The sequence below is a fragment of the Sturnira hondurensis genome, unplaced genomic scaffold, assembly GCF_014824575.4.
Source record: "Sturnira hondurensis isolate 20B ecotype Veracruz unplaced genomic scaffold, ASM1482457v3 Scaffold0000780, whole genome shotgun sequence".
In the NCBI taxonomy this organism is placed as follows: Eukaryota; Metazoa; Chordata; class Mammalia; order Chiroptera; family Phyllostomidae; genus Sturnira; species Sturnira hondurensis.
Window position 1 is genome coordinate 4,415,263 of NW_028073411.1, and position 13,001 is coordinate 4,428,263.

General features: G+C 48.1%; 1 protein-coding gene across 2 annotated transcripts in view; it reads right to left on the minus strand.

Annotated features, from left to right (window-relative positions):
- Window positions 1–7,102: 7,102 nt before the first annotated feature.
- Window positions 7,103–13,001, minus strand: part of ANAPC4 (anaphase promoting complex subunit 4) — a 33,160-nt gene continuing 27,261 nt past the window's right edge. For both annotated transcript variants that reach the window (XM_037044798.1, XM_037044788.1), the window contains 8 exons: window positions 11,822–11,919; window positions 10,937–10,998; window positions 10,820–10,858; window positions 10,613–10,714; window positions 9,741–9,815; window positions 8,666–8,839; window positions 7,861–7,984; window positions 7,103–7,459 (listed from right to left, as the gene is read on the minus strand). In XM_037044798.1, coding sequence (XP_036900693.1) covers window positions 7,232–7,459; window positions 7,861–7,984; window positions 8,666–8,839; window positions 9,741–9,815; window positions 10,613–10,714; window positions 10,820–10,858; window positions 10,937–10,998; window positions 11,822–11,919 — 902 coding nt within the window. In that variant the 3' untranslated portion in view covers window positions 7,103–7,231. The remainder of the gene's footprint in view (window positions 7,460–7,860; window positions 7,985–8,665; window positions 8,840–9,740; window positions 9,816–10,612; window positions 10,715–10,819; window positions 10,859–10,936; window positions 10,999–11,821; window positions 11,920–13,001) is intronic.

Consider the following 13,001-nt stretch of genomic DNA (forward strand, 5'->3'; position numbering starts at 1 on the left):
CCAGGGAGTCACACCATCTTTCTCGCAGGGCTCACAGCTGAACATGCTGTGTTTTGAATTAGTTTCCCTACTGCAACCTGCACACCTGCCCTCGGCTTAGCCCGTGTGCTCATTCTGAAGAGCGTTTTCTCAGCCTCTGCCCAAGCTCACCTGCTCTCCAATTTCAGCAGGAGCTTTTCTACCCACTGGAAGTCTCAGACCAGTAAGCAACTCCTGATGGATTGGGACGGAGAACGTCCACAGCGGCAATGCAGGGGCAGCTTCCCTCTGGGACCTTTCGGAGGAGAGAGCAGTTTCTGTCTCTATGACACCTTCCCACACACGAGAACCTCCCAGGAGGCCATGGCGTGTGCCACCACCTGCTGGCAGTGCTATCTTGGGCACAACCATGAAAATCTCGGGGGTCAGGTTTCAGGGTTCTGGTCCCAGCCCCACTGCAAGCCACACCCAAGGCTTCAGGAAAAAGCCATCACGGCCCCTCACAGCCTCCCTCAGAGCTGAGGGACACTGGGAATGAAGGAACTTGTCATCACTGCCAGCCACACAGACATGTGGCAGTCAGGTCGTGCAGGAGGACTGTTCAGGGAGCATGGCCACAGGCAAGGAGGGACGGCAGGGTAGGGGGTGACAGGCCCCCGCCCAAAGGCAGCACATGCCGTGGTTAAAAGCAAGGGTCCCGCACCAGACTGCCTGGTTCTCATCTCCATGCCACCCTTACTGCCCACATACAAGTTAGGAACTTTCCCCGTGCCTCAGTTTCTTCATCTGTGAGATGGGGGTAAGGGTAACAACAGTCCTACCTTGCAGGACTGTGGTGAGGCTTACTGAAATGATAGCCATGGGCTATGCTGGCAATGGTACCCAGCTCTTACTAGGTACCGGCAGCTACTGTGACCTGGGGCCAGATCGTTGCCTTTCCCTGTCCAGCCATCCGGGATTCTAAAATTCCTCAGTTCCCCGCCTGCCGGTCCTTGGACCCTGCCAGTGTTTTACCGCCTTCTCCAACCACCTTGGCTTCTCCACCTTGTCCTAAGGGTTTGACAAGCCCCCAGCCCTGATTAAACCCTGACCCACCCCCACGCCTGAACAGCCAGAGAAAAGGGTGCCGTGAACCGTGCCCACCCTGAGTTCACACCAGGGGTCTCCAGCTTCCCACCGTGGCCTCCCCTGGCTCTCTGAGCCTGGGGCACCTAACCCCTGGGGGGTGGGCAGCCCCATCGCCCGTTTCCCCGCCTCCACGTCCCCACATGCTCCTGTTAAGATGGAAGAACCGTCCTGCTCCTACCTGGGGCTGACCCTTCCTTTGGTCACGAGATCTAAACCTATGATTTCACTCCAGTGTCTGTTCCCCCTTCTCTCTAGAACGGCCACCCCCAACTGCACAGTGGGCAACTCCCGTGGGTGTAGACACACACCTCGTATCACCAACCTTTTAAAGTCTTCCAACGCCCACGTCCTTCCCCCGCCCACCAGTCTTGCAGCAAAACTCTTGGAGCGTTGCCTGCATTTGGGGTCCCCACTCCCTCTCACATCTACTCCACACACACTCCGACGGGGCTCCTGCTGCAAGGCTCCTCAGGAAGATGCTGCCGGTGTCACCATGGACTGGCTTCCTTTCAATACAGCATTTCTATCCAAAGTTCACAAAAAAGACCTTACAAGTTACATGGAGGCTGTGCACGGGTTTGGGTTCCGGGCAGGCCTGCCCCCCATGTCCCTCCCATGGTGCTCCGCACCAGGGCAAGCTGTGGCTTTGCTGCGTGCACTGAAGCAGGTTGCACAGTGGGAAAAAAATTACGTGCAGGCTGAAAACGTGGGAATCCTGGCTTTAAAGTCGAGGTATAAGGCTGCCTCTATTTGGCTGGAGCTGGGCTTGCAGGTGGCCTGTAATTGTTGTGTCTGGCGGGCACAGGTCTGGACCAGGAATGACAGTGTTTCTGTAGAGAAATGTAACCTGAGCATCAAATAACCACTTTTAAAAATTTGGAATACAACCTGTTGATGAACAAATGCAATACATTTTTATGATGTTAAAATGTCAGGGTAATTCATCACTTGTATTTCAAGCCAGTGCCCACTTTGCTGTAGATTTGGCAATCCAATCATCAAACATTTGTTGAGTACCTACTATGTGCCAGGCACTATGCTAGGTACCTGTGTATAGGGAGGTAGCCAAAATGAACATGATCTCTGATGTTACAGTATAAGGGACCAGTTTATTTTGGCCTAGCAAATGTGACTCAGCTCTGTATGGAAAACCTACAGATGCGAAGTGGTGGGCAGGGGCCAGATCTTCAAACCGAGTTTTCCCGTGAGAATCAGAAAATGCATACAGATTGTTATGGCTTGCTCTTGCTAAAACTCAATCACCCTGGTCTAAAACAACAAATGTGTATTGTCTATCTTCAAGGTAATGTCCAAAGCCTGTATGAGTTTTCCCAAGGACCGAGCTAATGAGCTCATCGCCATTCCCCTTTGCATATTATTTTTATTTCCTTGATTGTACCTAGAATGTAGACAATAATATTCTATGTGATAGATAATAAATCTTTCTATGATGTAAGACCCCAGGAAAACAATAAAAGCCTGTCTAGACAAGGGTCGGGCGCTCCCCTCTTGAGGGAGTGGCCAAGGCACCCATAGGCACTCTCCCCTTGAGAGAGTAGCCGTGCCTGTCCCCTTTTCCCACACAGGGTTGTTGTCGCCTGTGCATTGATTCTGGCCGTCAACCACAACAGGTGGACTCTGCTGGACAGGGCCTGCGACATTATGGCACTTGTAATCTAATTAAGACAATAAGCACTAAATTAACACATTTCTAAAAACTCTGACAATTGATACAAAGGGAAAGGTCCTAGCCTCTCCCAGTAGGAGACCCCCACGATGACAGTAGGTTTTTCTGAGGAGAGGCCTTTAGCTGAGAAGTGAGGGGTGAGAATTAACCTCATGAAAGGTTAAAAAAGGTCATTTTCTGGCAAAGCCAATGTCTCAGAGCTCTGCCGTGAAACAGAAACCAGTTCCTTTAAGAAATGAAAACCCACTGTGAGCGCGGGGGGGAAGATTGCTGAGATGACACTGGGGAAGAGCTGGGGGGGGGGAGGCAGACGGCAGCGCCTTGGAGGACATGGCGAGGCAATCGCTGCCGCCTGTCGGGGTCGCGAGCTGACCCCCCCAGTGCCCCATCACTCCCTCTGTCCTGAAAGGAGAGCACCTGACATGGCGGAGCGTGCCCCTGACGGGTTCCCACTGAAGCACGCACCTGGGTCTCCTCTGGCCACCCAGGCTGCTCTTTGCACTTCTCCTCGGCTGCCCCCCCACCCCCGCAGGGAGAAGAGGGCCCTACACACCCTGAAGGGCCCACAAGGATCTCAGCCCCCTTAACATCCACACTCTGGGAGACCTTGACTTCACTTCTCCAGAGAAGCAAATACATACATATGGTATCATCCATATACATAACCCTTCATCCCTTCTCCTGCAACAGCCAGGCAGGAAAAAGGTAGGGGTGGACCAGAGAAAGAAGGGGACACGTTATCCGTGTCAGGAAGCTTTACAAGTGTCACTTAAACGTGGGCACTCACGAATGTAGTTTACAGCAGCCATCCAGCTGGGCGGCTCCTATACCCAGCTCGACTACCAACAGTGGAAAAACACAGCAATGACGTTCATGCTGCATCAGTAATCAGAACACGGAAATGAGTAAAAAAGCCCCTACAGTCTCTAGTCTGTTAGGGCGCACGAGGACACTGGAAGCTGGACAGCGGGTGGCTCCAACTACAAGCCTGTTCTGACACTGAAAACATCTGTCAAACCAGCTCCAGTGTCACTGAGTCGCGCTGTGGGACACGGCGCATTCCACACCTGGGTGAGCCGTGAGGTCAGCCCCACTGCACGCACCTGCGGAAAGGGGCCTTTACGCGCTGCAATGGCCTGTTCCTGACCTGCACGGCCCACGCTGACCCACCTCAGCACCTACCACTCAGCCAAACACAACCTCAAGGCTGCCGTGTGGCCCTGAGGGACTCATTTCTACATGCCACGGTGCTGGGGACTGGGGCACAGTCTGCCCACTGCCGCCGACAGTTACAGAAGTGCAGACCCTTGCATGTGAAATCAGCCCACCAGTCAGGGTTCTTCTTAAAGAAAAAAATACACCAATTTTCAACACATCTGAAGGAGCAGCTTTTAACTCACAACTACAAACAATAAATACCTAATTTCTAAAAAATAATACCCATAAAAAACAAGGGTTCTCAACCTCAGTGGGGATGAGGTTGGTGCACTGATGAAAAATGCAGGCCCGGCCCTGCCCTCACTCTGATTCAGGGGCTGGGGTAGCACCCACACAGTCTCGTGCAACACACTGCCCCCTCTCACACTTCTGGGCCCTGGGCTTGGTAGAACCCTACGTATCATCACCCTGTGCTCAGTGAGAGCTAAAACTGACATGCCAAATGGTCAGATGCAACTCTGATACATGCAATCCACAGGTACCTGTCATGATTTCACAATACCAAAGGAAGGGACTTGCCCCTGGTGACATCATGCCAACCAAGATTTCAGTTATAGCATTCTCCCAAAGTACGTACTCAGCAAGTCTGCTTGCTGAGCTGCCGCAAGACGGGACTGTATTTAGATGAACTGCGATGTACTGAAACGTGCAGACACCCAGAGTGGCGACATAGACTCGAAGCTACACCATAATAGTTTCTTCCCATTTATATTCAAGTGGTCTGACTAATAAACAAGACAGAATTTTTAGCATTTTGCTGAGTGTAAAATTTTTATTTTGGAATAAAATCAAGAACAAAACAAAACAAAAAACCCCAAGGAAGCCAGAGAATTAGAAAGACTATTACTGTCACAATCTTATTAAGTCTGGCACAAAAATAAAATGTTATGTACATTTCTGAAAAACCAACACAATTTATCCTGGAAAAGGGCCGCACAGAACACTGTCCCACGGGCTAACCTTTGTCAGGTGTGTCACACGCACCAACCACATGCTCTGTGCACATTCCCCCCGGGGTCCTCCACCCGGAGACAGGCATGGAATCACCACCACTGCATGCCGGTCAGGGCGGAGGCTTGCATGCGGTCGGTAATGGGGTGGCGCCCCTGCCCGGGGCCTCAACACCCTTGCTCCTCACTTTCTGTTTGTTAAATTCAAAATGCAAATCGGGCACCTGCTGCTAAACACACTAAATATGTTCTCTGACAATTGAATTGGCTCCAAACATTAAAAGCAACATTTCTAGTGCTGGAGAAATTATCTTGTATATATAATAATACAATGATAAAATTATGTCCCCTGTATTTATTAAAACTTAGAGATTCTGATATCAATTTACACTTTAGCACCTTGCTATACTACAAACCCAGTTCCTAAGTAGTTGATGTATCACATACATTAAAATCATTAGTGAGAAAACTATCCTCCTATAATTAGGAACGGTTCCCTCACATTATTAATTTCAACCTCAATGTTGGAAGGAAGCTGGGCATCAGCTGGGTACATAGGCAGCACTGTTTCCGACCCCCAGCCCAGGACAACGGCAGAACCTGGGGGGCTCGTTTCTTAATCACCCCCAAGCTGGAACTGCGTACTGCAAACGTGCACATACCAGGAAACTTCTATGCATTTAATGCTGAAGTCACACGGGTAGATTGCTATCTAATAAGGAACTAGTTAATTATTGTGAAATTGGAACTCATTATAAGAAGCTATAGTTACCTGTCCCCCAGATCCATCGAAGTTATTTACGTTGTAAACTTTTACAACGCACTCTACAATCCTCCGCGTACCTACAACCTGCAATTTCTCCGTGACGTCATCTGACAGTTCACCTTCCTCACTCCCAAAAGCTAATTTAAGACATTCTGCACTATGCCATAAACACTGACCCAAAAACAGTTCCGAAAATCACGTTAGTTGTGTGTAAGGCCTGTCATAGGCAAGGCTGCAGTTCAGCATAGTCAGTCTCCTGCAGGTCACAGGTCTAAACTCCAAGTTCACGCACAGAACAGTGGCTTCTCACCACCTTTACCTTCAAAACCAATGAAGATCAGACCAGCTGAGGCGCCTGGAGCGTGCGCAGTGGCATGCCTACAGTCCCCGTGCAGCGGCTGCCAACTGATGGGACAGACAGACAAGGCGGCAGTCCCATGGCTACCCGTGGGCCTGGTCACAGCAGACCTTCCTGCCCAGAGACACCCCGAGCTCCCAAAGGAAGTCCCTCGTTCACCAGTGAAGTGGTGCTAGGATTCACATGGAAAACAGAAACTCTTCGGAAGTCACGCGAGAACACTCCGCTTCTGGAACCAGCACCAGGAAACTAAGAGCAGCTGTTCTGCACTGAATGCCGAGCTACGTTTCTGTGACCCACGCCGCCCACCTTCCCGAGCGTCCTTGACCGATTCTGAACAGAGGAAAACGACATGCAGACACCTGCTGATTCCAAGAATTCGGAGCGCTGATACAGTGCAACGTGATGCTCCTGCAGCTGCCGAGCAGTGTTGCCACTGTTCAGATCGGAGAGGCAGTGTCCATCTTTGGCTTATCTGGCATCACAGTAAATCAGTGTATTTTGGAAACAACATCTTGAAAGCGTTCTGAGACCTGAAGTAAACTAAAAGAGGAAGATGGAAAACAGGAACAAATGCTGTCTACGTTTCGAAACCACCAGGTTCATCAGAATGTCCAGTGAATGACTATTTAATTTTTTAAAGATTTTATTTATTTATCTTTAGAGGGGAAGTGGGGAGAGAGGGAGAGAAACATCAGTGTATAGTTACCTCTCGTGCGTCCCCTGCTGGTAACTGGCCTGCAACCGAGGCATGTGCCCTGACTGGGAATCGAACCATGATTGTGTGGTTCGCAGGCCTGCGCTCAATCCACTGAGCTACACCAGCCAGGGCAATGAGAATGACTATTTAAACATAATTTTTTCCTGACATAGAAAGGATTCCTCACACCTACCTTTTTCTTCACAACTTTAAACACGAGTGCTGCACACAGTAATACGTACAAAGGAATTTCAGCAAAAAGAAAGTCTATCACAGTGACTATTCTAGTAAGGGGAAGATAAAGCAGAATGAGAACAAAATTTACTCTTTATTTCTTTGTTACAAAGAAGGAATTAAAAATGGTTCAGGACATTTAAAAATGGTTTCAGCTATCACCTGTGTCCTCTCCAACAAAATGAGGACACACAACACAGTGACACCCAGACTAGGAGTCCAGCTCGGGGTCCAGCTTCTCCACTTTGACGACCATCCCCGGGGCCAGGTCGGCGGCGCCAGCGTGTGGGGTCTCGGCCTCCGACTCGGAGAGGACCTCCCCCTTTACCTTCACAGGCTCGGCAGCCGCCCCCTCGTCCTCGTCGGAGGACTCGTCCAGCTCCCACTCGTCATCTATGTCCATCTCAAACACTCGCACGTGACGGAGGTTTGAGCTTAACTAAAGGAGAAAAAGGGCAGATACGGAATTTTTCACTTTAATGATTTAGCTAATACAGTACATGTAAGTAATTAGAAATCAGAAGTTCAAACAAAGAATGGTTTTATAGGAAAACTATTTTCCCATGAATTCACAACAAAATCACTAAACTGAAGCCTTCTCTTTGCAGAAAGGATCTCCACACACAACGCTGGAGAAATACAAATTTCATCATCAAAGTCTAAAACTGTTGTTAACTACTTAGGAAGCTTTCTCAGAACAAGAGAACTAAACAGCTAAGGTGATGGACAAGCTCATAATCAATAAAAGCAACTCATCACAAAACGTTCACACTGCAAAGACCTTACAGAGACACAGCCACTTCCCCTGCGACTCTCAGCAAACAGCGAGGGGATGCTTACCACACAGGACACTTTGCGAAAGCCATTCCCAGCCACGTACTGGGCTTTCATACTTTCCAGTAATCTCCAGTGCTTCTCCAAATGCATGGTTCGCGTGGGGATGGCGGCACGCTGCTCATCCAGCCTGGAGAGGAGGGAAAGCCGGTCCAGGAATGAAAGGGGGATTTTCCTCCCTGGTTTACTAGGGGTGGTACCAGTCAACCACGGGTTCAATTTTTAGCAATATTCCCACTTCCACTATAATTCTACCAGCCACTATATAAAAAAGCTGTTGTACCATATTCCATGAAAATACTACAATCATAAATAGGCAGAATATCATCTTAGTAAGGTTTTCTAACTCCCTTTCAAAGAGAGCAGACACATTTTTAAATCAGAGAAGGGACCTGCTCACTAAACCTCAGTCAACTGAAGCCCTCCCCTCTCTCAGCGACGGCCACACGCCCTCCTCTCGGCTAATGAGGCCCTAGTTATGGAGGGCAACACTAATGGCGACCTAAAACAGCTAACCCTGCTACAAACTGGGCTTAACTCTACTCATGGAAAAAGAGCTAATGGAGTCCCATGCTCCACTCCAAGTAATTCCCAGCCCTGTTCCAGCAAATACTGATTTACCTGTAACGCAAAGGACCAAAAGAGCTGTTGAAGCCAGTAGTTTTGGGAATAAAAAATAGTATTTCTGCTCAAGTGACTTTGCAATTATCCCTAACTATTAGTTAGCATACCTAAAGAACTAGAGTGTATAGCATATGTTAAAAAACATTTTAGCTAATACACCAGAAAGATGAACTGGCAAGCTGGTCACCTTGCAGAGTATGTCCCCGCGAACTGGTACTCTTCACAGTCCTCCCGGTCGTACACTGAGGACAGCGGCAACTGCACCAGGAGCCGATCCCTCCCTTCACGCCCCACAGTGTCCCGAAGGACCACCGTCACCGTTTCGTCATCGTAGAACTGTGCGTCCAGGCAACTGTAGGTGCTGCAATCGGAACAGGCTTTGTTACGTGAAGGACGGGCGTAATTGCGGAGATGAGACTGTACGCGTAACAGACTTGTACCAAGCAGAAAAAAACTGACAAAGAAAATCAAGTGACATTCTATGCAATAACATTTAAAAAATATCGTTAGTCTGCACTAAAATCAGGTACCTGAAAAACTGTATTTTCAGGGATCATTCCTATAGTTATTAAAATCAGTGACCTAATGTTCTGATTATTCCCAAATATAACTAGGCCCTAAAAATAGGCAAACATGAGAAAAAAAAACATCTGTAAGGCTGGCTCACAGTGTCAGTGTCAGGCCTTAAGCCCACGGAAATTCCATGAATGACACCGTATGTGTGTAATTTTGAGTTAACAAAACTGAGAGTAACAGTAAGATTTACATACAAAGACACAACAACTTCGAAGACGTTACTACAAAATACTTTTATGTAAAGGAGAAAAAGAGCAGCCCACGGTGGTGTCACTTCTGTCCTCCGCAAAGGCTCAGGGACAACGTGGGTGCCACTGCCCTTTCGCACCCTGAGAAAACCCCACCACACCAGCAGCGCCACCGCCTCCCAGGGCTGTTGCTCACAAGACCCTCAGCCCTCCGCCCCTGGGACCACTCACTTTCTTAACACGCTGAGAACTCAGAGGCCATTCTGGGAAACCTCGCTACATAAACTCCTGCTGCTGGGTGGTAAGGTTCTGTTCAACTCATTTTGTAAGTGCACAGTGTGTGACCACTCCCGCCCGCTATGTTGCAAGTGGAAGGCCTTATGGGTACCTAGCACTGAGTCCAGCCGTGTTCCCATAATTTGTATTGTCATGCACACACATATACGTACACATACACACACACATATACATACACTCCAAACAAAACTCAAGGATTACCTTCTCCTCACTTTCTCAGTTGTGGCATATGTGAAGCTCCCAAATTTAACAGCAACCAGCCCATTACTCACAGATCTTGAAGAAAGAGAAAAGAGACACTCTGTGGACCAGCCCGGTGGCCAATGATCCGGATGCTCGAAAACACGACCACCAGTGCTAGGACGTCTACGCACCAGCCACTCCCAGCCCAGAACACCGTGACGCTCACCCCGGACACCGGTCACTGATTAAACACCTGGACAGATAAGCCTAACGCTGAAATTACAACTCAGTTCAAAGTCTTACAGTCATTGAAGTAACCAGACACCTTATAAATTAAGGGCGGCTGGAACAACCAAATTATTTTGCTTTGGCTGTATCTTGGCTTTGAAAATGTCCTTGAAATTCAGATTTAAAACCATTTAAGATACTGATGGCATTCTGAGTATGACTTTTCTTTCAGAACTTTTACTTTGGATCCCCCAAACGAAGTTTACACAGGTGAGGCCCCTTGTTAAAGACAGACACACTTAACCTGCAGTGAAAGTTCTTTCTACAAGGAACCCAAAATGCGGTTTTGAACTTCCACAAACTCATGACATGCAATCCTGAGTTCCCACTCTTGATTTTTCCTACGCCTAAAAAAATCCTGCGTGTGACTGCTATATACCAGTACATTAGACAGTCTTCGAATCAGAAGATATCATATGGCTTCCTAATTTGGCACCATTATCTTAACAACATGAAAACTAAGACCAAGAACAGTTCAGTGACAAGCTTAAAGTCATAAGGTAGTTTAACCAAAACCTGAGAAGTAGGGAAGAGAAGCTGTATGTCGTATTATTAAAAGTAAATCTTATCCCTTCTGACTCACATTTCGGACTAACACTTACTGGGAAATATCAGTATGTCTCCTCAAGATGCACATTTTGTAAAGTGAATCTTCTAAAATAGTAAAAAGAAGATAATGTAGATTTGAAGTCTTATTATTCCACCTAAGGAAAAAAAATTAAAGTCAAACATGACGCGCAGCTGTCGACGCACAGAACAAAGAGAACCAAGCTGTACTGTTACACACGCTAGGGAAGGAACCCACTTACAGGAAAGGGAACTTATACAGTCTACGCGCAGAGTCCTCACTGAAACAAAATAGAAAAATTTGAGAAAACTTCAAATTGGAGGCTGAATTATACCACCCAAAAGGCAAACAGAATTACCTTCTCGAATCTTTATATAATGGAATACAGATTGCTTGATTCATTGATTTTCCAATTACATCCTATTAAATAAAGTAAGATTAAAAATATTATTACAGCGCTTACATATACACAGATGAATATTCTACAGAAAGTAAGTCACCATTCCTGGTTAAGTCTAGTAAAAAATCATCTAGATCATCAAACCGTTCACACAGAAGCTTGTTTTTTGTTTTTAACCCTCACCTGAGGATGTTTTTCCGTTGTTTTTAGAGAGAAGGGAAGAAAGAAAGAGAAACCCTGACGCGAGAGAGAGGCATCCACTGGCTGCCTATACGCGCTCATGTTGGGGATTCATGCACCCAGACCAGGGATGGAACCTGCAACCTAGATACGTGTCTAACCAGGAATCGAACCCACAACCTTTCGGTTACAGGACAATGTTCCAACCAAATGAGCCACACTGGCCAGGGCTCACACAAGAACCTTGAATGACAGCTCTAACAGCAAGGAAAAGAGAGAAGACAGCTCTAAGCTGAGAAGGACCTTGGAGACAAGCACACGGCATGGTAAGAACCACCTCCTCTGGTCTCAGAGCACCCGTCATCCTTCCTTAGTAGCAAGTAAGAGATACGCTAGCTCTGTGACTAAGAACATTTCAGTAAGTTTGTTCTTGGAACAAATACTAAAGATGCCAAAACTTTCAATAATCTTTTTATTTTTTAGTTTATGTAGTAAGAGGACATATGAGGGTGAACCGTATAAAACTGTCAGTTGTGCTGGTCGAAAATGGTCGGATGCCAGCATGTTCACACGGTTCATCTGAATGACTGGGACCGGGCGCGTGAAGGGGCCGCGCACCGCAGAGGCTGCTGCTCCCGCACAGAGGGACGCATTCGAACTCACCGCGGGCTTCTGTAAACACTGGTCAATGATGCTCTCCATCCGCCTTTTCACGAAATGCAATGACTTTCGGGGATAATAAGGAAACAGCAAAGGACTTTCTGGTTCAAACAAAAAACAGGACAAACAAGCTGCTGTCAACCAGCTGATTAGAAGAAAACGTTCTCCTTACAAGAGGCCTCCCGCCCAGCCAGCTTATCTGATTGACAGTGGAACTCTCCCTGGCCACTTCACGGGACCCTCACATCGGACCCTCACATCGTCTCACCAACAACCACAATGCCTGGGGCCTCTGCCTTCTCCATCCACACAGAGCTCCTAAAACCCCGGGATTTCCTGAGTGGCAGGGGTGACAGGAGCATCTGTTGTTCCGAGGGGGCCCACCTGCCATCCTCTAGCTAGTGTCAGTATGGGGCTGGGCCCCATAAAGTCCAAGCCCGGATTAGAAGCTTGGAACTTTCAGCCCCATCCCCCAGCATCGGGGAAGGTGAGGAGCTGGAGTTAAGTTCAATCACCAATGGTCAATGGCTCACTCGATCACGCCTACATAATGAAAACCCCACAGCATTCCCTGAACAGCAGGGCGCAGAGGGCCTGGTCCAGGTGAGCACCCTGAGGCTCTCAGAGGGGGTGCAGTGGGGAGGGGCCCACACCCCTCCCCCATGCTGGGCCCTATGCATCATCTCCACTGGGCTGTTCCTTAGTGGTATCCTTTATAATAAACCAGTAACCCTAAGGGTATGTTTGAATTTTGCGAGCCATTTGAGCAAATTATGAAAGCTGAAGTGGGGGAGTTGTGGGGCAGAAATGGGGGTAACCTGGGCAAGTACACTTGCAAGTACGGTCTGAAGAGGGTGCAGTCTTGTGCGACTGAGCCGTTAGGCCTGTGGAGCTGGTGCTAACTCAAGTAGTTAGTGTGAGAATTAAACTAATTCTCAGGACACCGACTTGGTGTCAGAACTGGCAGTACAATGACTGCTTACATGCCATGTGCCAGGCACTATTCTAAGTACTTTAACCAGATTATTCAGTCTTTACAACAGCTGTTCGAGGGGGGCGCTATTACCATCCTCCTTTTCAGATGAGAAAACTGGGGCCCGGAGGGGTGAGGCTCTCAGCCACTCCCACAAAGCAGCAGAGTGGGCTTCCAGAGCGCCGACTTGGACCCCTCACACAATACGGA